Source organism: Nyctereutes procyonoides, unplaced genomic scaffold, assembly GCF_905146905.1.
Source record: "Nyctereutes procyonoides isolate TBG_1078 unplaced genomic scaffold, NYPRO_anot_genome, whole genome shotgun sequence".
NCBI lineage: Eukaryota > Metazoa > Chordata > Mammalia > Carnivora > Canidae > Nyctereutes > Nyctereutes procyonoides.
The window spans coordinates 17,691,891-17,717,335 of NW_026575125.1; the positions used below are offsets into that span (position 1 = coordinate 17,691,891).

Below are 25,445 nucleotides of genomic sequence, written 5' to 3' on the forward strand. Positions count from 1 at the left end.
CTTCAGAGGTCCCCCTACTCTCACTAACTTAAAGGGAACAGCAACCCCCGAGCAGCACGGGAGAGAATACGGAGCCAACAGCAGGGAGGGCCAAAGCCTCAGAAATCGCTAGAGGGCTGGCAGCCGGCCGGGAGCCGACGCCCACACCTCTGTGGCCGGGTGTACCACGAAAATAAGCCCCCGCAGCCTCTTCCGGTACGCACATGGCCGGCTGTGTGCTTTAAGGAAGGGTCCGGAGGGAAACGGCGGCGCCGCGAGAAAGGAGCCGGCGGCAGCTTGGTTCCTGCGCGGATGCTGGGGCCGTAGGCACCGCGCTTTCGGCTGGTTGCGGCTTGCAGGGAGGAGGACGCCGCGGCCCGCTTTCCCTCCGCCGCCTCCGCCACTGCCATGATTCCAGTGTCGCTGGTGGTAGTGGTGGTGGGCGGCTGGACTGCCGTCTACCTGACCGACTTGGTGCTGAAGGTGAGGGCCACGGGCCTAAAGCCCAAGCCCGCGGTGTCCGGGGCCGGGGCGCAAGGCCCCAGGCCTTTCCTCCTGCTGCCTCGCGCCTCCCGGGCTGGAAGCCGCGGGGCCGATACCCACGTGCGCCCTTTTCGCGTGGCGGGCGCCCGGGCCCCGTGGGGTAAATAAAACACGGCGGCCGCGGGAGGGGTGTGGCGGTCTGCGCAGCTGCCGCAGTCGCACTGCGGCGCGGTCCGGGCTCCGCCGCCTTCGGCTCCTGCCCGGGAGGTGCCCGTAGTGGGCTCGGGGCGGCCGGGGCTTGGGCAGGCCCCGCGGCACTGCCCCCGGGAGGAAAACTAAAAGTCCGCCTAGGAAAGGCATTGCTTTCCCTCATTGCCTTTGAGGCCGCGACCCTGCAAAGACGGTGGTACTGCAGTGAATGTAAATCCGGTTGTGATTTAGACCAGCGGTCTCCAACTTTTAAAGTGCATACAATCAGTTGGACTTCCTGTTAAAATTCGCTGTCTGATTCAGCAGGTTGGGGGCGGGGCCTAGGACTGTGCGTCTGTAACCAGTTCCCAGGTGCTGCCAGTGCAGTTAGTGCACAGACCATACCTCTAAGCAGCGTACCGAGGTCACAGGATTTAGAGAACTAGTTTCTGACTCCAATTCCTATTTGCACCCTGCACCCACTTCTTCACGCTAACCTCTTTCCCCCACCCCACACACCCCGGGTGCGCGGTCCACTCTTCAGCTATTTGGGAAGCGTAGCAAAAACAATGCACAATTGTCCTATCGCATGTTTCAAACAACCTTTGGAATTGAATAGCGGGGTGGGGGCGGCAGGGGGGGTGGAGGTAATGATACAGTCATTAGAACATACAGATTTTATTCCACAGTACAGTTCTCATATGTTTAATAAAACCTTCATGTTATGAATACCACTTTAAATAGAGTATTCGAGTTTAGTATTGTGTGTTTTAGGTGTAACAGTAAAATGAAATGATACTTGTGCTTCTTTGTGCATTTCAGCTTGCAGAGTGAGGAGGTTTTACAGTAGAGTCCTTAGAGCAAGAGCTGGGTTCAGCCACTTCTCAGCCTTTGTGACCTTGGCCAAATTACTCTCTGTGCCTCGGTTTCTTCATCTTCAAAATGGAGGTAATAATAGTAAGGATCTTCCGAGGTTGTAGAGAGGGTTACAGTGGTTCATACACATAAAGCTTTGCTACTGAACCTGAAATTCAAGGACCAGCAGCACTCGCATCATCTGGTAGCTTGTCAGAAATGTAGAATCTCAGGCCTTATCTCTGACCTACAGAATCAGAATCTGCATCTTTCCAAGATTCTCAGGTGCTTCCTCTGCAGGTACTTAGCATAGTGTTTAGTATATCATAGCAGCACTGGCCACTGCTTCTTTAAACAGTGATTCTGTTCAGAAAAAAACAAAGCCGCGTGATTTCTTCGTGTTGCATATGTGACAAAAACCCAAAATAAAAAGAACTTTTCAAACCTCCACAGTCTCTTGTCAAGTGTGTGAGGTGATCAGGTTACTTTAATTTCAGTAACAGCCCCTAGTTCCCCAAACAGAGCACTATTCCTTGACCAAAAGACCTAACTCTCACTCAGAATATCTGCCTGGGGAATTGGAGAGACCTCAAGTTTAGGAGTCTGCACCTTCAGCTTCTCTGCTTCCAACTTGCTCTGCTGTTCCACATTTGAGTCTTCTAGGATTTACTCAGTAGACTTACACTGAAGGGTTGTGTTGCTCTACTTTTCCAAGTCTGGGAAAACAATCAAGTTTTTAAGACTTCACCTGAAGACTTAGAACAGAGAACACTACAGATCTAAAGGCAAACAGATACCTGTATCAGGCCATTTTTTTATGACTGTGATAGGGCTCAAATATCCTTCTAGAGACAGATTTCTCAGATGGATGAATATCAGTATGACAAAATACTTAACAGTACTTACGGTAACTGAGGGGTAATACGGGTCAACGTCAGGGTATATAAAACAACCTTATGTTATCCAAAATCCTACATTACTCAAGGACTTAAGACATCCCTAAAGATAAAACTTGTGAGGTTGTGTATAAGCAGCTATCCCCTCAACCCTGAAAAATGTTTTAAGTTTCTAAGACCAACATGGCTTTACAGCAGTTTTGTACTTTTATATAATCAAAGGCAGCCTAATTTCTTAGGGTTGTTGCTCATAAGAGGATAGAAAACATTGATTCCAACTAACTTGACCCCTGTGTGGGATTGTTGGATTGTTTTTTTTTTTTTTTAATTATAACATAAGACTTCCTTTTGTGGTGACAAGGCTTCTAGACTTCTGCTGCCCAGTGTGGTAGCCACCAACTACAAGGAGTGCTAGAACATTTGAAGTGGCACCAGTCCAAATTGAAATGTGCAATAACACTAACACTGGATTCAGAAACCTATGTACAAATAAGTAAATGGAATGGAAGTATTTTAATAGTTTATTTGTTACATGTTGAAATGATAGTATCTTATTTTTAGTTTAAAAATATATTTAAATTGATCAGTCTCTGTTTACTTGTTAAAGTTCATCTACTAGAAAATTTAAAATTACATTTGTGGCTTGCATTTGTGGCTCACATATTTCTATTGGACAGTGCTCCTGTAAGAGCTCAGCAACCTTTTTCTGTAAAGGGCCAGATAAGAATTTTAGGCTTTGTGAGCCACACAGCATCTCTGTTAATATTCTTGTTTTTTGTTGTCTTTTTTTTATAATCCCTTAAAAAATGTAAAAACTATCCTTCACTCACAGGCTATCCAAAAACAGGCTGTGTTATGGTGTCCCTGGTTGTCTCAGTCAAGCTCAAGCCCCACATTAGGCATAGAGATTACTTTAAAACAAAAATGGGCTGTAGACCACATTTAGCCCATTGGCCATAGTTTACCAGACCCTAACCTCAACAGATCAGCTTAATATCCTGAAGAATAAACATAAGGCTTTTAAATTTTAAGTATCTGGGTAGTCAATATCTTGCTCTCCTGTAGAAAAGACTTTTTGATTTTCTTAAACATCATACATGTTCTTCAAAACTGAGTGACGTGGAACTTTTCTTTTTTTCCTAGTCATCTGTGTATTTTAAGCATTCTTATGAAGACTGGCTGGAAAACAACGGATTGAGCATCTCCCCTTTTCACATAAGATGGCAAACTGCTGTTTTCAATCGTGCCTTTTACAGTTGGGGACGGCGGAAAGCAAGGATGCTTTACCAGTGGTATTCTTCATTTTCTTTTTTTGGTTTAAATTAGTCATGATCATGAGAAGTGCTTGTTAAATGAACTACTTCCATAATTTTCCAATCTACTGAGTTTTAAAATGTTGGCTGTTTAAAATTCTTCTGGTTTTATATAAACTTAGGGGATTACATCATTGTGCTTTGGCATACATCAAAAATCAAGGTTCTATATCTTGAACTGAGTGGTAGATACATGGGTGCACATGTAAAAATTCTGTGAACTGTACATATGAGACTTGTGCACTTCACTGTGTAAGTTATACACTATTAGAAATGCAAAAACAGGGACACCTGGGTGGCTCAGCAGTTAAGCCTCTGCCTTCAGCTCCAGGCGTGATCCCGGGATCCAGGATCGAGTCCCACATCAGGCTCCTTACAGAGAGCCTGCTTCTCCCTCTGCCTGTGTCTCTGCCTCTCTCTCTCTGTGTCTCATAAATAAATAAATAAAATCTTAAGAAAAAAAAGAAATGCAAAAACAAAGAAAAATGAAAAGAAAAAGAGCATTTTCCATCAGGAAACTAATTCTGTAGAATTCTGTCCCCCATCATCACACACAGAAACAAAGGCCCTGGGAGTCATAGGATGCCCAAAAGTCTGCAGGCTTTCTCTATACTGCTTTTGTGATACCCCTCCAGGGGAATGACATTTAAGATATTTCACAACCAGTAAGGCATATAACAAACCAATTGGGAAAATGGCCCACCACATTGTAGCAGTAGGGCTCTGGAGTCCCCTGGCCATGCCAGGCATACCCCTTTAGTTTAATAAATTTCTTAAATCAAGGAGCATATATTATTTATTGTTAAGAGGTTTATAATGATCTCTGGGACACCCTAGAGACCAATAGGTTTTGTAGTTGGCAGAATAGAGTGTGGGCATGGGAGGCCTTTGTCTAAATTCCTTTTTATTAGAAATGTAGCTCCAGATAGATTAGAGCTAAATGTAAGTAATCAGATCATTAAAGAGCAAAAAAATGCAATAGCAGATCAAACAAAATAGAAAAAAAATAATAAAGAGCAGAAATTAGTGAAATAAAAACTATATGGAAAGAAAATCAGCAAAGCCAAGTATTGGTTCTTTGAAAAGATTAATAAAACTAATAAACCCCCCCAAAAAAACTAATAAGCCCTTTCCGTAATATGAAGAACAGAAAATACAAGTAAAAATCATAATTGAATGTTTATTACAAAAAAAAATAATAAAAAGTAGTAAGCATTAGTAAGGATGCAGAGAAAAGGGAACCCTGGTACACTGTTGATGGTAATAAATATTGGTGCAACCACTGTGGAAAACAATATGGAGGTTCGTCAAAAAAAATAAAATACCACCAGATGGTAGCTACACTTGTAGTGAGCATAGAAGCATAATGTATACATTTGTTGAATCATTCTGTTGTATACTGAAAGTAAGGTAACATTATATGTCAACTATACTTCAATTTAAAAAAAAGAAGAAGAAATACCAAAAGATCCAGTATTTCCACTACTAGATATTTAAAGGAAACAAAAACACTGATTCAAAAAGTTATGTGCACCCCTATGTTTATTGTAGCATTATTTACAATAGCTGTGATATGGAAGCAGCCCATGTCCATCAATAGATGAATGGAGGGGCACCTGGGTGGCTCAGTCAGTTAAGTGTTCAACTCTTGATTTCAGCTCAGGTCATGATCTCAGGGTCATAAAATAGAGCTCTGTGTCGGGCTATGCACTGGATATGGAGCCAAAAAAAAAGATGAATGGATAAAGAGAATGTGATGTGATATATATATATATATATATATATATATATATATATATATATATATATATATATATATATATATATATATATATATATAATGGAATATTAGTCATAAAAAAAGAATAAGATCTTGCCATCCATTTGCAACATGGATGGACATACAGGGTATTCTAAGTGAAGAAAGTTAGGGAAAGAAATACTATATGATTCCACTTATATGTGGAATGTAAAAACAAAAATGAACACCCAAACAAAAACTAAGCAGAGTCTTAAATACAGAGAACAAACTGTTAGTTGCCAGACAGGAGGTGGGTAGAGGGATGGGTGAAATAAATAAAGGGGATTAAGAGCTACAAATTTCCAGTTACAAAATAAGTCACAAGAGATAAAAAGCAGAGGATAGGGAATATAGTCCACAATACTGTAATAATATTGTATGGTGACTACATTTATAGTGAGTATTGAATAATACATAGAATCAATATGTGGTACGCCTGAAACTAATAAAATGTTATATGTTAATTGTACTTCAACTTTAAAAAGTCAGAATTGGGGACGCCTGGGTGGCTTAGTCGTTGAGCGATCATAAAATGGAGCTAAAACAAAATGCAAACAAAACTGGTATATGAAAAAAGAAATGGATGTCTATAAAGTCAAAAGAGCTTTCATAATTACATGAGAACAAGATCAAAACAATTCTGTGTAAATGGGCAAAAGACATGAAACAAACTTCTTTTTTAAAAAAAATTTTTAAAAGATTTTATTTATTCATGAGAGACAGAGAGAGAGAGGCAGAGACCTAGGCAGAGGGAGAAGCAGGCTAGGCTCCCCATGGGGAGCTCAATGCAGGACTTGATCCCAGGACCCCGGGATTACGACCTGAGCCAAAGACAAATGCTCAACCACTGAGCCACCCAGGTGTCCCAGGAAACAAACTTTTTATTGAGAACAATAGTCAGCCTCTTCAGTGATGAGAGAATTAGAAAGTATTACAACTGCTTAAAGACATCAGTGCCTGTGTTCAATCACATACCTCAAGTTCAATTAGGAAAATGAGGCAGAGTTATTGAAATTGTTTTTTTTAAGTTATTGAAATTCTTATCCATTATTTTGAAACTATGAAATGTGGCAGGTCGATGAATTTGTTAACCCATGAATTGTGAGGAATCGTATGTTTATGTGATTTTGTTTCCTCCTGACAGGTTCAATTTTGGAATGGTGTTTGGCGTCATTGCCATGTTCAGCTCTTTTTTCCTCCTTGGGAGAACGCTGATGCAGACTTTGGCACAAATGATGGCTGACTCTCCCTCTTATTCTTCTTCCTCTTCTTCCTCTTCCTTTTCTTCTTCCTCCTCTTCCTCTTCATCATCTTCCTCTTCTTCCTCTTCTTCCTCCTCTTCCTCCTCCTCCTCACTTCACAATGACCAAGTGCTACAAGTTGTGGTAAGTACCTTTCTTTTTTGCTTGAAGTTTATTGTACCACAAATATAAGATATTTCTTCTGGTTAACATTACTCCTATCCATATTCTAAATATGGAAATCAATGAAAAGTCTCACGGTTTCTCAAATTACCTGCTTAATCAAAAATATTAATAGGAATATAGTAAATTTTTGTTGCTATATGTAGCAGTAGTAATGGAACAAATTCACCAGGGTCAAGACTGTCAACAATTACACAGATATATGATTTAATTCATGTTGTCTTCTTGAGGTGTTAAATGATTGTTTCTATCAAGGAATAAGTTTGCCTCTTTAAGATCTCTATACCATATAAATAAATTGTATTTTAACCCTATGTAAAGTGTTTCCCTTTCTGCTTCATGGCTTTCAGACTTTAACCAATAATATCCTTTTATTTAAAGATATAAGACCTTGAATGGTCACTGTGACTTCCTGATGTGAAGAATAATGTGCTGAGTTTTACTCCTTTGACTATAAGCTATTTATAATAATTCTCACTTGAAAGCACATGCATAAACTTGTACCTTACTGATGCATGTCTCCAGAGTTTGGAAGGGTGCTTTACCATTGACTAACTTTTATTTCAAATTGTTTACATGTATAGTTTTTTATTTCCCTGAGTTGTGGGTGTTCTGTTCTTAATCATGCTCTTATTAATGGAGTAGACTATTTAAGAGCTAGTTACAGATTTTTTTTAACTCTTTTTTGTGTGTGTGTGTGGTTACTACTAAATGGGGCCACTATCGGGAAGTTTAGAAGTCGTTTGTAGAGAATGATAATGAATCTCTCCTGTGGTCATAGCTCTTTTTAGGGGTTCAAAGGATGAACCCTAAAATCATGAAGAGATGATTTATTTCTTCAACATTTACTAAGTGTAGTCTGCCTACTGGCTCTGTGCTGAGTCCTACTTATATGGGGAACAAGATCCAATCCTAGCACTCAGGGAGCTTTTAGTCTAGAAGGAGAGCTACTGTGATTGTGCTACAGTTGGACAGAGTTCAAGGTGCTGTGGGAACAGAGAAAAGGCATGCTGAGATGTCCCTGGTACTGGGAAGAGAGGAGAGAAGAGCTTCATGGGAAGGGTGAAGAGAGTCCCCATAGCCTCTCAGGAAAGATGGCAATTGAGCATCCCAGTAACAGAGGGAACCATATTTGCCTATTTAAGATCTTTATACTGTGTAAATAAATTTCATTTTAAACCTATGTAAAGTGTTCCCCTTTAGGGAGAGGGGAATAATAGAGTTATAATGAAACCTAGGTAATATACTGTGCTTCCTGAGTGAGGTTTTTTGCCCATTTTATTTTATTCTTGCAACAAGTCTAGAGGGAAGTATCTCATCACAGATGAGAAAACCAAGGAAGAGACATGTTAAGTCACTAGCCTGTAATCACAGCTCGTAAGTGGTGGATCCATCATTCACCCACCACTGACCTCAGAGCCATTATGCTCTACTCCCTAAAGAAAGACCAGTAATGGGGATCTCTGGGCACTCAGCGGTTTGGCGCCTGCCTTCGGCCCGGGATGTGATCCTGGAGTCCCGGAATCAGGTCCCATGTTGGGCTCCCTGCATGGAGTCTGCTTCTCCCTCTGCCTGTCTCTCTCTCTCTCTGTCTCTCATAAATAAATAAATAAAATCTTTTTTTAAAAAAAAAGAAAGACCAGTAATTCTTTAAAGAACTACAATGTCACTTTCACCTGTGTCTAGGAGGTATATGGTGCAGAAGATAAAATGGGAAATATAGATAGGGTCTGGGTTATGAAAGACTATTCTAAGTTTTATTTGGGGGGTTATCGGGCTAGTTCAGTGAGGCTGCAGTTATCCTAAATTCTCAGGCTACACAATTGGTTACTGTTTGCCAAAGAGGATAGTAGAGAAAGAAGCAAGTTGGGAGGAAATCTGATCATTCACCTGTCTCCTTGCTAGGATTAGAATGGTAAGGTGTTCAGAGAATAAATTATTTCTTCTTTCTGCTTCTCAGTTTATTAATAGAGCTCACAAAAATATTGACTCTGTTAGGAGAGTCCTGCTTTAGAACCATGAAAAGGTCAGCTGTTCTCTGTAGTCCACTGTGCATATTTATGTATACATTTAAGAATGTTCTGTCTCCTGACTTTGATAGGAGTTCTTGTAGCTCAGAGAACATACTGTCTATTTACATTATAATTCCTACAGCCTCATTCAGTATTAATTTCCAAAAACCTGGTACTCTATGTCATTGAGAGATCAGAATTCTGGTACATCTAATACCCTCTATAATCATGGCCAAGACAGATGGGCAGTCACATACTGTTGCCAGCAAATAAGATCTGCCATCTGTTAGTATAGTCACACACCCAAATCCTTACCTTATCTCATCATTACATCCAGAAAATAATAAAGCAAAAGGGGCACCTTGGTGGCTCAGTCAGTTAACATCCAACTCTTAATTTCAGCTCAGGTCATGATCTCAGGGTTATGAGATCAAACCCTGCTTTGGACTCTGTGCTCAGCATGGAACCTGCTTGACATTATCTCTCTCCCTCTCCTTCTGCCCCTCCCCCCAGTGGTGCTCTTTCACGCGTGCGCTCTCTCTCTCTCTCTCTCAAATACATAAAATGTTTTAAAATAGTAATAAAGGAAAGGAACCACTGTCCTACTGAATCAAGCCTACTGATTAATTTGAAATAAAGATAAAATAAGATACATACTTCGTGATATAGAGAGAATGTATAAGAATGAATCTTAAGTACGTAAACTTAGAAGAAGGGTCAGAGAAAAGGAAACCACTGATCTGAACAGGCGGACACCTAACACCATGGAGTGGAGCAGGCATGCAGAAGAACGCACCCAGATATTCTTAGAGTTGCTTAGTAGGGTCTCAGTAAAGAGAACTTCAGATAATGAGTGTCATTAAAATATTCATATCTTTTGATCATTTATTTCCACATCTAGGACTCTAGTTTTAAGGAACTACGGAAAAAATAGTATTCATCTAATTCTTACCCTAATATGGAAAAAATAGTATTCATCAAATTCTTATCCTAACATTATTTCTTATTACGAAGAATTGGAAACAACCACAGCGTGTAATCGAGAAGTGCTTAAGTTATGGGATTGTTACACAGTGCAACATTATGCATATGTTAAAAATGAAGGTTATGAAAACTAGTTTCATAACTAGGGAAAAGACACTTGCAATTAATGAATTTAGAAAGTGATCCAAGCAACATTGTTTGAATCTCCTTTTTAGCCTCTAAGGAGACTTAAAAGTGAAATTCTTCTATGCACAAAAATAAATTCCAATTGAATTAAAATTGAAACACAAAATCATAAGACCTTGAAAGACAAAAAAATGGGTTTCTGCTTACATGAATACAGAATTCGGATGAAATAGGGACGCCTGGGTGGCTCAGCGGTTGAGTGTCTGCCTTTAGCTCAGGGCGTGATCCCAGGGTCCAGGATCAAGTCCCGCATCAGGCTCCTTACAGGGAGCCTGTATGTCTCTGCTTGCCTATATCTCTGCTTCTCTCTCTGTGTCGCTCATGAATGAATGAATGAATGAATGAATGAATAAAATCTTAAAAAGAATTAGGACAAAATAAGCATAACACTAATGGTAGAAACCATGAATATTAATAGATTTGATGACATAAAATTTTTTGTATATCAAAAAACTAAAAGCAAAATAAATTAAAAGGCAAAAGACCTTGGGAATACATCTATCTATGACTAATCGTTGATATTCGAAGTGATCTTACAGAGCAATAAGAACAAAAGACCATGCTACAAGAAAAAAGTGGACAGGTCATGAGTAGGTTACTCACAAAAGACCTATCAGTATCAGAAGTAGAGGAAAAGTTGAGCTTTAATAATCATCAAAGAAATATAAATCAGGGGATCCTTGGGTGGCGCAGTGGTTTGGCGCCTGCCTTTGGCCCAGGGCGCGATCCTGGAGACCCGGGATCGAATCCCACGTCGGGCTCCCGGTGCATGGAGCCTGCTTCTCCCTCTGCCTGTGTCTCTGCCTCTCTCTCTCTCACTGTGTGCCTATCATAAATAAATAAAAAAAAAATAAAAAAAGAAATATAAATCAAACAATGAGATGCTTTTTATTTCCCTCAAGATTTGAATAAGTTTGCCCAAGGTTATGGAAGGGTCTGCTTCTGGAGAACAGTTTGATATGTATCAAACTTCTTTAAATTGTGTGTAATGATACCATATATTACCCTCTCAGTAAAGCATAATACTAAACATGGGACAAGGATTATCTCATTAAATCTTCAAAATTACCCTTTTATGTAAACATGGTTCTTTCCATTTTAATAATGAGGAAATTGCAATGCTGGGGGAAATAATTCAAACTTCCTTGAGGTCACTTAGCTAGTTAGAGATGGATCCAGAATGTCAAACCCAAGTGTCATGTCTGTCGTCAGAGCCTGAACCAACCATGCTTGTCTAAGAATTTATTCCTCCCAAATATTTGAATATATGTGTCCAAATGTGTTTATCACAGTATTATAAGAGGAGAAACTTTTAAAACAAATGCCTATTTTATAGAATGCAATACAGCTATTAAAAAATAATGAGGGGTGCCTGGGTGGCTCCGTCCCTTAAGCATCTACCTTCAGCTCAGGTCATGATCCTGAGGTCCTGGGATTGAGCCTCACCTTGGGCTCCCTGTTCAGCAGGGAATCTGCTTCTCCCTCTCCCTCTGCAACTCCCTTCTGCTCGTGCTCTCTCTCTCAAATAAATAAAATATTTTTTTAAAAAAAGTCACGTTGACCCAGAAAACACTCATGGAAAAATATTTGTGATACTAAGTGAAAGAGGCAGGTTTTAAAACCATATTTATAATAAAAGTATAATTTTTAAAAATCTACATACATGAAAAGACTAGAAGGACATAAATTAAAACATTGAGAATGGTAATGGGTTTTTGTTTTGTGTTTTGGGAGCAGGATTATAGGCTTCTGTTTTCTTTGATTTTTCCAGTTTTCCTACTTTAAACACATTTTATAGTTAAAATAATAAGAGGAGGAATTTCCTCCAGAGGGATACTTTTAGGGTCCAACTTCTGGACTATGAGAAATAGATGTTCAGTGTGTAAATAATATGCCTGGCATGCCCCACTTAACCTTATTTATGGAATTTCTCCTTAATAGATGACATAAGTTGCAAGTGATTATTTATCTTACAAGACAGTTCTTGGGTATCTAAAAAACTTGACCATGCAGCCCTTACAGTAGCAAATTGGCCTTGTATATGCAGTAATACATATATGCACACCATCTTAAGAGCAAGTGATTACAAGACAACTTGCAGAAGTTCTTCATAGGCCCTTGATATGTCTGTATGTTTCAAATAACTTTCTGCATTTAATTTTAATGTAATACTTATTATTCTGATACTATTTTTTCTGACCAATGTATTTGACAAATTGATATAATCAAAGAAAAGGAGGGCATGGGGAGGCCTGGGTGGCTCAGCAATTTAGTGCCTGCCTTTGGCCCAGGGCGTGATCCTGTAGTCCCGGGATTGAGTCCCACAATGGGCTCCCTGCATGGAGCCTGCTTCTCCCTCTGCCTGTCTCTCTGTGTCTCTCATGAATAAATAAATAAATTAATTAATTTTAAAAAAGAAAGGGGGAGCATGGTGCTCCCACACCAATGAGGCATTTTTTTATACTTAATTACCCTAATTACCAGTGCTCATGTAACTGGAGAATACTAAAATGAAAACTCAGGACACAGGAATATCCTATACTACTCACTGAAGTAGTTGGAACCTTGCAATAACAATTCAGAGGAAGGACTAGGAATTCTAATAAGAATTTCCAAATCAGGCTTTTAGCCCCCAAGGGTAAAACAGTTGCTGACTCTGTCACTGTCACTCCACATTCCCTGGCATTTTGCCAGGCTCCCTAATTCTTTCCCATGGTGAAGACTTCAGGAAGCAAAAGCTTCAACTTTTTAACTTGGTGTTTCCTGTCATCTCTAGATTAGAGATAGTGTTTCAAAAACTGCCTAGTTCAAAAAACTGATGTTCTTACTTTTATTGTGACAGAAGTAGAGAAGTGAACCATTCATTCATATTACTTTTACTTTAAAATATTTATTCATTCATTCATTCATTCATTCATTTGAGAGAGAGAGTGAGAGAGAGCACACAAGGTGGGGGAGAGAAACTCCAGCAGATTCAGTGCTGAGCGCTAAGCCTAAAGCAGGGCTCAATCTCATGACCCTGAGATGACCCGAGCCAAAATCAAGAGTAAGGTGCTTAACCAACTGAGCCGCCCAGGCACCCCTACTTTTAGTGTACAGAACCATCAGCCTGGAAGTTTAAGCTTTAACACAGAGTGAACATCATGGTTTCCTGGTGCCCAACTGTGTCTTTATCATTGTGTCTGTGAACAGGTTCCTGGTATAAATTTACCTGTCAACCAACTGACCTATTTCTTCGCTGCAGTTCTCATTAGTGGTGTTGTACATGAAATCGGACATGGGATAGCAGCTATTAGGTAATGATATTTTTCTTTCTACTACATGTAAAAACTTTTTACTTAGGAGGATTTATTACTAAAATATGCTACATTTGATATTTTTTCTTTCTATGGATTTTGCCCAGTGCATATCCACATTATTTTGAGGTACCTTCTCTTTTATAAAGATTAATATGTTGATGAATATACTCAACTACGTGCACATCTCTAATCTAGGTCTTTCTATCCTTTGCCCTTTAACAGCATGGTTGTATCTTCATGGTTCTTCAAGATTTTCATCAAACACTGAAACCTAATCTTTATATTCATCATTAGGTCAGAATGCACTTGGAGCCCACTCGCTTGACTTCTTAGTACTTTGTTTGACTTACTGGCTGAAATACTTCTCTGCTTTTACTTATGGCCTCTGCTGGCTAGAGCAAGAACACTGAAAGCTCTGGGTTTGTTAACAAATATCATAGTCTATCTAGAAACCCAAGTAGAAGATAAGAGAGGATGATACCTGGAACTTGCTTCAAGTATGCCCTCCTCTTGTCTTGACTACTCAAATGTATCATTGTAATTACACCTGAGCATTTTAAAGGCTCCTAAACTTATAAAGTTGTGATAGGAGAGCAGAATTTCCCCTTCATTCCCACTGATAATTATTGCAGTGATGAACACACATACTGATGGAAATGTGTTTTATCCTCTGGGTATATGTACCATATGAAAGGTTTCATAGAAGAAGATGTAATCACTTCTTACTACTTTCCAGTTGCTTATGAACAAGAGTCTGTTGACTACCAGTAAACCCTCATCTTGACAGAGCATACACTGTTACACAAGTGTGACATATAGTGGTTTAAGTGGGCAGCCTCTTTTTCTTTTTATCTCCCACTTTTGCTTCCATATTTTTGGCATTGCAGCTTTTAGGGTTCTGCATATAAAATCAGTGTTATTAACAGTTTATTACTTCAATGTATATTCATGAAACAGTGTAATCTTTTATAAAATCCAACTGCCAAGTGAAAGTGAGTTTTACAGTCATCTTATATACTCATTACTAAATGACAGTACGATATATTGGGGGGATGGCTTTTTTAGTATGGTTGTTTGGTCTTATGAGGCTGTTAGGTGTAATTCAAGTTTTAGAGAATGAATTGATAAAAAATAGTTTTCTTAAGGACAATCTGAGCATTATGCGTATCTAAGTGTATTTATTTTAACCTTAATTCAATAGGAATATACTTATATAAAACTCCACTTTTATTTATAATAGCTAAGACAAGTATAAATTTAGATACTTTACTTGAATTATATTTTCCATTGTGTCCTCTGAAAATAATTCAGAGTAAACCATAAAATCTTTCATTTACCTTCTCATGGAAATATTAACTATTTCTTTATATATGACTAATTTCAAGTTATTGCTCAGCATATTGGTTTCTAAAAGTTTTGAAGTTTTCAGCCTATTTCAGAATGCCCTTGTTTTATGCAATTTCACAGATAACCAAACCTGTACACTACTGTAAAATTATGGAGAGATAACTACCATATATGAGTTTATTTTTCTTGACTGTCCAGAGACACCTGTTAAGCAAGAATTTAAATTACAGCAGGAAGTTTTAAGATTAAATACATTAATTTGAAAAATGCAATACTGGTTGTTAATTCCTTTTTCTTTTGTGATTTCTTAGGGAACAAGTTCGATTTAATGGCTTTGGGATTTTTCTCTTCATTATTTATCCTGGAGCATTTGTTGATCTGTTCACCACTCATTTGCAACTTATATCACCAGTCCAGCAGCTAAGGATATTCTGTGCAGGTAACAGACTTAAATTTCTTTATTCCTGCGCATATTGTTATGGAAAGTAGTCACATCACAAATGAAAATGTCTCATCTTTTAGTTGATAAATTCAGTTTATAAGATTCTCAGTTAAAAGTAATAAAGCAAGGGGCTTTGGGCTGGCTCAGTCTGAGGAAGCATGTGCCTCTTGAGCTCAGGGTCATGTTGGGTGTAGAGATTACTTAAGTGTTTTTTTTTTTTTAAGTAATAAAGCAAAATAATTCACATTCCAGTTTCTTCAAAAACAACAATTTTTAAAAGACTGAAAGTAAAATGAACAGGACATACCATGTAAATGTGAACAGAAAATATGACTACATTAAGTTACTTAGACATAAGGGGTCACTTAATAATCATAAGGAATGTAATCCACAATGACAGTGTAATCATTGTAAACTCACTACATCAAGTAACAAACCATCAAAACAAAAATGGGAAAAGTGCAAGGAAAAACCGAAAATATAATAAAGGAAGCTGATCTCATTTCTCAATACATGGCAGGTAAGTATGAAAAGTCAGATGATCAAAACTCTTAAGTAGTAAAGGAAAATTCAATAAATATGTCAAACTCTATATCATGACAATGTCTTTTCAATGACTGTGAAACACAAAAATTGACCAATTTAAATCAAAACCTAATTGTGGTATATTTAAAAATGATAATGAGAGGCAGCCCGGGTGGCTCAGCGGTTTAGCGCCACTTTCAGCCCAGGGCCTGATCCTGGAGACCCGGGATCCAGTCCCATGTCGGGCTCCCTGCCTGAAACCTGCTTCTCCCTCTGCCTGTGTCTCTGCCTCTCTCTCTCTGTGTGTCTCTCATGAGTAAATAAAATCTTAATAAAAAAAATAAAAATGACAATGAAATAAGTTGTAAAGTTTTGCTAAAAGGAAAATTTACTGCAGTTATGAAATAAATGAAAATAAGTCAGTTAAGCATTCAACTGAAGTGAGAAAACTATAAAATAGTTAACAAATGATATAATAAAGATGTAAGTAAAAAAGTAGGAAAAAGAAAAGGTCTTAAGAGGCTTCTTTTTATACATGGCAAAAAGCAACTACAGACAATATGCAGTCAGATTGTGGAATAACAACTGATACAGAGAAAATCAAAACAATTATAAAAGTGTTCTTTGTTCATCTCTGCAAAATTTTTTCAAAAACTTAGATAATTATTTAAAAATATAAATGGCCTAAACTCCAGAGAAGATTTTTTAAAAATCTCAATAGGCTAATTACAATGGGAGAAATGAAGAAAGTTGAAGAAGAATGCCCCTGAAAGTTTCATAGGTATAATTCTTCCCAATCTTGAAGGAAAAGGTTTTTTTTATTTATTTTTTTTAGGATTTTATTTATTCATGAGAGATACAGAGAGAGAGAAAGAGAGACAGAGAGAGAGAGAGAGAGAGAGGCAGAGACACAGGCAGAGGGAGAAGCAGGCCCCATGCAGGGAGCCCGACGCGGGACTCGATCCCAGGACTCCAGGATCACGCTCTGGGCTGAAGGCGGCGCTAAACCGCTGAGCCACCCAGGCTGCCCAGGTTTTTTTTTTTTTTTTTTTTTTTAATTCCAGTTTAGCATAAACTTTATAGATCGCATGGAGAAGGAATTTTTTTTTAATTATTAAGCTAATTTAACACTGATACAACATCTTATAAAGTACCAAAAACTCTACGTATGATATATTTAATTAATGCAAAGATGGTTCAACAATACGAAATCTGTTTGAAAGTGGTAAACACCATTTACCATTAGGGGAAGAAATCCTCACCTCAGCAGTTACCCGACTGGGTATTTAACAAAATTCAACATCCATTAATGGCAAAAATATATATATATATATATCCTTAGTAGAAGTAAAAATAGCAGGGATCCCTGGGTGGCGCAGCGGTTTGGCACCTGCCTTTGGCCCAGGGCGCGATCCTGCAGACCCGGGATCGAATCCCACGTCGGGCTCCCGGTGCATGGAGCCTGCTTCTCCCTCTGCCTGTGTCTCTGCCTCTCTCTCTCTCTCTGTGACTATCATAAGTAAATTAAAAAAAATAGCTGGACGCTTCCTAGTGGCATGACACCAACAAGCATCCTTGTTAAAGGACGAGGCAAGCAATCCCATTACCAACTTATCACTGATACTATTAAATGGTCTCTAAATGTGGGTCCGTACAGTACGAGGGAAGAAGGAAGCAAAAATACTAGGAGTAAGCCGTGTTTCCAGAGTCATAAACCTTGTGCCACTTTGGTTCCCTTGGTGGAACACGGGAAACGAGAACATGAATGGAAATATAGTAAAATTCTGTGAAGAACGTGACCACCGAATTAATATTCAAAAAACAATACCGTGGTGTTCGGAGCGAGGAGGAGCGGGTGACGTGTGCACGAAGGCTGGAGCATCCACGAGTACGTGGATGTGAACGTAAGCGCGTACTTGGTGAGGCACTGAGAAGCGCATGCGCCAGGCGCTCCCAGAAGCACCCGCATCTTCCGTGCCCTCGGCGTCCTCGGCGTCCTCCGCGTCCTCGGCGTCCTCCGGCTACGCTGCGTCCTCCGCCTTTTCCGCGTCTTGCTGCTGAAGTGTGCAGACCGGTCTCTGGTGCTCGCAGTTTCCTCTGGAGCGCTCGCCTTTCTCAGCCTTTTCTGCAGCCTGCCAGCCGCCCACCAGCTGCCGAGGAGCCAAAGCCTCTGGAGCTCTCAGCCATGGCCTCAAACGACGCTCTCTACATCCCCACAGAAAATTTGGAGATGCTTACCGATCTTGTGGAGCTGCACCAGATCCATGTGGAGACTGCCCCAGGGGCGATTGTCCCCATGGCGGGCGTCCCCTTGGACGGCGTCCCCATGGCGGGCGTCCCCTTGGATGGCATCCCCTTAGACGGCATCTCCTTGGACGGCGTCACCTTGGACGGCATCCCGTTGGACGGCATCCCGTTGGACGGCATCCCCTTGGAGGCCATGCCCTTGGAGGCCATGCCCTTGGAGGCCGTCCCCATGGACGCTATTCCTGTGGAGACCGTCCCTGTGGAGAGCATCCCTGTGGAGAGCATTCCTGTGGAGAGCATTCCTGTGGAGAGCATTCCTGTGGAGAGCATCCCTGTGGAGAGCATCCCTGTGGAGAGCATTCCTTTGGAGAGCATCCCTGTGGAGAGCATTCCTGTGGAGAGCATTCCTTTGGAGAGCATCCCTGTGGAGAGCATCCCTGTGGAGAGCATTCCTTTGGAGAGCATCCCTGTGGAGAGCATTCCTGTGGAGAGCATCCCTGTGGAGAGCATCCCTGTGGAGAGCATCCCTGTGGAGGGAATGGCGATGGAAAGCATCACCGAGTACGAGATTATCAGCGGCAGTTGGTTCCACGGTGGCCACCACCATCCGCCTCTGATTGCACTGCAGCCGCTTGTTACCAACAACCCGAACCAAGGGGATCATGACCAGGAACTAATCATGGTGCAGACACAGGAGGAAGTGGTGGGCTACTACGAGTCAGAAAACCTGCAGGCCACCAACAATTTCGAGGACCAGATGGTCTTCCCGGTTGATGAAGACGACGGCTTCCAGCAGACCCTGGCTGGCTTGTCAGCTTCCGCAACGTCATCAACCTACAGCCGCAGCAAAAAGCGCGGCGGCCAACACAGGAAGGCCAGCAGTAAGAAAAATCACACCGCCGGTGAGAACCAGGCTGCAAGCAGCAGCTCCGAGATGGACTGCAAGAAATGGGAGCAGAAGCAGGTGCAGATCAAAACCCTGGAGGGCGAGTTCTCCGTTACCCTGTGGTCCCCAAGCGAGAAAAGAGACCACGAGACCGGACAGATTGAGGACTCCACTCCTGATTATTCAGAGTACATGACCGGAAAGAAGCTTCCTCCCGAAGGAATACCTGGTATTGATCTCTCAGATCCTAAACAACTGGCAGAATTTACTAGAATGAAGCCAAAACCCAAAGAAGCTGCTCTAAGAACAATAGCTTGCCCTCATAAAGGCTGTGTGAAGATGTTCAAAGATAATTCTGCTATGCGGAAACATCTGCACACCCACGGTCCTAGAGTCCACGTATGTGCAGAATGTGGCAAAGCTTTTGTCGAGAGCTCGAAACTAAAACGACATCAGCTGGTGCATACTGGAGAGAAGCCCTTTCAGTGCACATTTGAAGGCTGCGGAAAATGCTTTTCCCTCGACTTCAATTTGCGTACACATGTGCGAATCCATACCGGAGACAGGCCCTACATTTGCCCCTTTGATGCCTGCAATAAGAAGTTCGCTCAGTCAACCAACCTGAAGTCTCATATCTTAACACATGCAAAGAACAAAAACAGCCAGTAAGAAGAGAAGACCCTTCTCAAACTTGGGAAGTGCCTAATAGGAATGCGATTGGAAATAAATATACCTCTCTTGTGTATTGCTTCTAGGAAATAGTTTTTTTAATGATACCTATATATCTAAGGGTCATGTTTTGATAAGAGTAGTAAAAATGAAAGTAAAAAGTAAAAAAAAAAGTATTCATTTATATAAGATAACATTAAGATATTAAATCTTGTTCTGTAATGCTGCTTGAAATACATGGTGTTTTTATAAAGTTTGGTCCCAACAGGAGGATAATTTATGAATCTCACATCAAAAGACAGTTCTTTATACAACTGTTCTAAAAATGGGACTTCTTTTCACATTTTTTTAAAATACGAAGTTTCATGTATTGCTTACAAATTTTTAAAGTTCTATATTTTCCAAATGTTCATAATTATACTTTTAGGAATAGGTTTAGTAATTCTGTGTTTTTTCTAAAGGTTAGTAATTTTGCTTGTGATAGATTTTCTTTATTTTTTGGGTAGATTTTCTTTAAAAGAATGAACAGCTATATATGTGCGCAAAGTATTTTCCTGTTTATAAAGTTATATAGATTTTGTTGGCTGTATTAATTTTGGTTGTATTCTTTAATGTTAACACATTTTTTCCTAACTACCTTTTAACTGAATTGATTTCCATAGTATTGAATATTAGATGTGATTTAATAGTATAAGACAATTTAAATCTGTTTTAGTCATTTTATTTCCCAAAAGTACTGTCAGGTGCTATTGTTTAGTATAATTTCTTTGAATATTCAGTTAGAGAGTGGTGCTCAGTTATAGAATATATTGTGTATCTTGACTTTTTTCAAAAATACTTGATATGTATATCTTGTGTAATAGAAAAAGCAAAAATAAAATACCTCTTCTGAAGAAGGAAAAAGCTTGCCTATATAAATACCATAGCTAGAAAAAAGAGAAAACGAGGAAGTTGCTACTGGCTTCTGGTGGGTAGAGGCTAGGGACGCTGCTGAACAACCTATTTGCACAATATAGTTCCCCACAACAGAGAATTAGTGGCCTAAAATGCCAGTAGTGCCACTGTTAAAAACAAACAAACAACAACAACAACAAAAACCCTGCTTTAGAAAAAGTAAAAGTTATAACAAAGATTCCTTTGGTATACTTATAAATAGATCATTAACGGACAAGGGATTTTTTTAAATAAAGGAACTGTGTATGTTCTATTGCCACTTGGCCATCAAGGGCAAATATGGAATCTAGAGGGGTAATATTGTGCCAGCTGCGTCCCTAACGAGACAAGAAGCTGTGCAGAGTCCAGAAAGCAGTGCTGCTCTATTACCCTTCTGACTCTGGATGAGAAAACAATAGAGTCTTTGCTATGGTTGTGTGGTGGGATTATCCTAATAAGGGAGAAATGGTGAGAGTGCAGTTCTCCTCATGGCAGTCTCCCATGGACTGCCATCCTGAGGAGCTGGGGGAAAAGTTGAATTTAACACATGGCAACAGCGGTAAATCTAATCAACATTGGGGATGGATTATTTTGTGAAATTGTACCGAGACTAGCAATTTGGGTTGGGGAGGGTTATACTCTACCACTAAATTAGTTTTACTAGAGTAAATTCCAGTAGGCAAAAGAAAGTTTTTGTTTTAATTTTGTTTTTTAAATCAAGCTATGGAAGCAATATAAGAAAACACCAGATGAGTGCCTTCTATAATCTTGAACTGGAAAAGGCTTAATGCAAAGGAACAATTTGACCACACCAAAATGTAAGGTGTCTGCATAGGTAAAACCAAACCAAAAAACAAACTGGAAAAAAATTGTAATACCTCTTACAAAGGACCAAGTTAATATATACATTCAAAAATAATATATACAAATTAGTAAAAAAAAATGTAAACAGGCAATGGATAGAAATAGTTCTCAAACAACAAATACAAATAGTCTTTTAATAAACATGAAAAATGGGGCAGCCGGGTGCTCAGCGGTTTAGCCCTGCCTTCAGCCCAGGGCCTGATCCTGGAGACCTGGGATCGAGTCCTGCGTCAGGCTCCCTGCATGGAGCCTGCTTCTCCCTCTGCCTGTGTCTCTGCCTCTCTCTCTCTCTCTCTCTCTCTCTCTCTCTCTGTCTCTCATGAATAAATAAATCTTTAAAAAAATAAACATGAAAAATGTACAAGCTTGTACTTAAATCTCAACAGATCTTACCTTTAACCTAGCAGATGGCAAAATCTAATGTTATAGTATCCAGTGTTATTTACAGGGTAAGGAAACCTATGCCAATTATAAAAACAAATTAATGCAGACTCATTGGAGATTAATTTTTTTTAAGATTTTATTTGAGAGCAAGAGAGCACGAGCAGGGAAGAAAGGGAGAAGCAGGCTCCCCGCTGAGCAGGGGGCCTGACTGGGGCCCTGTCCCAGGGATGGACCTGAGCCAAAGGCAGGCACTCAACTGACTGAGCCACCCAGGCACCCCTGGAGGTCAATTTTAATGCACATTTTTTTGACCCAACAATTCGGTTTGTATGTAATCTTCCATACCCTCACAGATGCAGACTTAACTAGATATATATGATGTGAGCAAAGTTGTCAGAATTGTATGAAAAAGTTAAAACAGGCTCATTAGTAGGGAACCCTATAAATAAGTCAGTATGTTTTTTAAAGTGGATTACTCTAATCGTTATAAGAACTGGGCATTCTGATAAATTAGTAAAGTAATGTATATAAGAAAATAAAGTCGTGGATATAAGAAATTGGATAGATAGGAATATTCAAATGAGAGAAAAATCCAAAGTACATACATGGAAAAGCAAAATATAGTTTCCAATAAAGAGTTTGATACCACTGGTATATTTTTTTTCCACTGGTATATTAAAAAGATTTCTCTATATAGAATAGATTGTTTACCCATTGTGTCCTGGACTAGACTTGCTCTGGATATTTCCAGAATTAAATAAGTTACAGCACTCAAAAAAAAAAGGAAGAATGTCTTAACAATGTGAATAATGTACATGAAACACGTCTTATTTAGATATCTGACTACCATAATAGCTAAAAACAGCAATGGCTTAAACTCTCATAAAACATTCCAAATGTAAGTAGTTCAGCACTGATAATTGTATTATTTGGGGGACCCAAACTCTGTCTTGTTAGCTCTACTGTTCCTAACATGCAGCTTCTATGTCATGGACTCAGGTTTATCTCCATCATAGCTACATTCCAGCAATGAAGACAATTATATCCCTATTACCTCCACTCATATCCTGCTAGCCAAAGCAGTCATATGACCATACTCAGCTTCCTGTAAGTTTGGGAGATGTCTTTAGGTTATGTTTCTGTCGTTATAAAACATTGGTTGTCCTTATAAAACATTGGTTCTCAAGCACTGAGAGTGGGGTATAGGGACCATTCCTTGGTTGCCTCTCTGAGGGGAGTCCCTGAAGGAGGAATTAGGAAGAGATGTACACAGCTGTGGCAAGGTTGTAGGACCAGCCTCCAGCACACCACTGAGTTCACAACCATCTCTGTATTAAAAAAAAAAAAAAGAGGAAGAAGAAAAACAATCTCTGTATATTTGATAGAGATGGTTGTAGTCTGTGACATGGAGCAAAATACTCTGTTTGGTCCATCAATATCACTCTCCATAATAGTTTAATTCCTAAAACACTCTCTTTTTCCAAGGACCATTTGGATTTCCATAACGCAGCTCAGCAAGAATGTTTTTTATTTCATCTTAACTTTTATTTGAATAGCGTTGAAATTTTTTTCAAAAATCACAAATATGCTTCAATTAATAATGTATACATTTTCTGAAATGAGGATAAAGCAAGTAGAAAATATTAATTCTGTTTCATATATATATGTTGTAACATATAGATTCCATTAGTGTTAAATCATATTAGTATATGATTTATGGTCTTAATGTGGTATTAACATGCTCATTTTACATTTCAGTATCTGAAATGGAAGAGGCCTCTAACTGAACATCTTTCCTCTGTACTAATAAGTAGATCTATATGCTTCACAGCTTCTTCTGGTTACTTTACTAACTTATCCGAATGCCCAGGTGTTATAAGTCCAGATACCTAGATCATTCCTGCCCCAGTTAAGCTTATTTCTTTTTTTTTCCTCTCTTTTCAGGTATATGGCATAATTTTGTCCTTGCACTCCTTGGCATTTTAGCTCTTGTTCTCCTCCCTGTAATTCTGTTGCCATTTTACTACACTGGAGTCGGGGTGCTCATCACTGAAGTTGCTGAGGTAAATAATGAGGATTACGTGAGACATTCATCTACCAGATTTTGTGATGTAACACTTAGCATTTTATGTTAGGAACTTATATTCAACTTTTCATATATAGAATGATCGGTTTCTTTTTTTATTTTTATTTTTTTAATTTTTTTTGAATGATCGGTTTCTTCTGAAGAAATTACTCTAATCCTTTTAAGTCGAACAAAAAGTTTTTTGAAACACACTGGATTTTTAAAAATACTTAAAATTGCTTCTGTTCTGAGTTACAAAGATAGTATGAAGATTTTTTTGCCTGTACTTTGTTGATAAAATGCATCATTTACCTTTACTGTTTATTTTTATTTATTTATTTTTGTTTATTTTTATAACTGTGCTTTTGTGTCAGATGTCCTTACTCCTAAGTAAGAAGATTGAAACCGAGGCTAGCCAGCCAGAACATTTCTTAGGGGTTTAAGTTACTGTCTTCAACTCTTTATTTCACTCCCTTAGACAAGAATTACTACAATGGCATCATGTTTTTTTCAGATTTTCGGAAGAAGAAAATTACTTTTGTGAGCAACTGGCTCACATACTCACTGTGCTGACGGTATTGTCTGCATATTTGGGACTCTGTTTAGATAAGGACTTGTCTTATAATTTTATCCACTGAGGGTATACAAGATAATGAAAGCATTCTGGTGACTACTTTCATAAAAAATTTTAATTAGCAGTGGGAAAAACTTTATCATATTAATCTTCATAGTTGGCAAGTGAGTTTTTTTTTTTTCGATTATGAAAACTTCAGAATCTTGAAGAAGTAGGAAAAGTAACTGTTAGGTTTTATCTTGTTAACATTCTAGGACTATACATCTTGGATTCAGAGCTGGATTATTTTCTGCATTGGTCAAAATATTCTACCTAATTAACTCAATGTCTTTATTATTTGGTCAGATTAATCATAGCTTGTCTTCATACGTTATCTGATTTGGTTGTACCCTCTTCCCAAGGACTCACCTGCCATTGGACCCAGAGGCCTTTTTGTGGGAGACCTTGTCACCCATCTACAGGATTGTCCTGTTACTAATGTACAAGATTGGAATGAATGTCTAGATACCATCGCCTATGAGCCCCAAATTGGTTACTGTATTAGTGCATCAACTTTACAGCAGTTAAGCTTCCCAGTTAGAGGTGTGTATATTTCTTCAGTATAATATAATGCGTCAAGCAGCAGTACTTGCCATTCACCAATCCTCAGACCACATCTATAGATTTTATTATGTTCTAATTTCTTTAAAACAAATCAGTTAAGTAATGATAGGCCCAAACTAGTAAACATTCTTCTTGGTAAGTTGAGTACTAATTTTTATATATTGTTGAATTTCTAACTACTTTCACAATATTATATTTGACTCTCAGGACTCTAGTATCTAATTCTTTCTGCATTTAGAAGAACTTGTGTTAAGTCAGCATTCAAGCTCAACCATAACCAATTAACTAAATTCCAGTAATTAAATACCCCCATGCCGTATGGGTGGTGTCATATCCAAAGCTATTTGGGGTAGAGTTATTTTATGTGTCAGGCATCTAGAGGAAGTCATTTTGACATCTGAAAATACACTCTGAAGTCAGATCTTTTGTTTTGTGTAGCAAGTGACAAGGTGAAGCAAGTTTACTACACTCAGAAGCTGCCAAAT

The 25,445-nt window shown here is 39.1% G+C and overlaps 2 protein-coding genes across 3 annotated transcripts in view; both read left to right on the top strand.

The window, feature by feature from the left end:
* The first annotated feature begins 271 nt into the window (after positions 1-271).
* The window catches only part of MBTPS2 (membrane bound transcription factor peptidase, site 2), a 40,217-nt gene continuing 15,043 nt past the window's right edge, over positions 272-25,445 (top strand). The window contains exons 1-8 of one of the 2 annotated variants that reach the window (XM_055338797.1): positions 393-462; positions 1,474-1,599; positions 3,546-3,694; positions 6,661-6,901; positions 13,315-13,418; positions 15,080-15,207; positions 23,663-23,781; positions 24,759-24,939. In XM_055338797.1, coding sequence (XP_055194772.1) covers positions 1,594-1,599; positions 3,546-3,694; positions 6,661-6,901; positions 13,315-13,418; positions 15,080-15,207; positions 23,663-23,781; positions 24,759-24,939 — 928 coding nt within the window. In that variant the 5' untranslated portion in view covers positions 393-462; positions 1,474-1,593. Of the gene's footprint in view, positions 463-1,473; positions 1,600-3,545; positions 3,695-6,660; positions 6,902-13,314; positions 13,419-15,079; positions 15,208-23,662; positions 23,782-24,758; positions 24,940-25,445 lie in introns of both variants that reach the window. The other variant, XM_055338796.1, reaches the window with a different exon arrangement.
* On the top strand, positions 17,921-19,537 carry YY2 (YY2 transcription factor). Its single transcript, XM_055338798.1, has 3 exons — positions 17,921-18,001; positions 18,323-18,376; positions 18,545-19,537. Exons 1-3 carry the CDS (start codon positions 17,921-17,923, stop codon positions 19,535-19,537), a joined length of 1,128 nt encoding a protein of 375 aa, XP_055194773.1.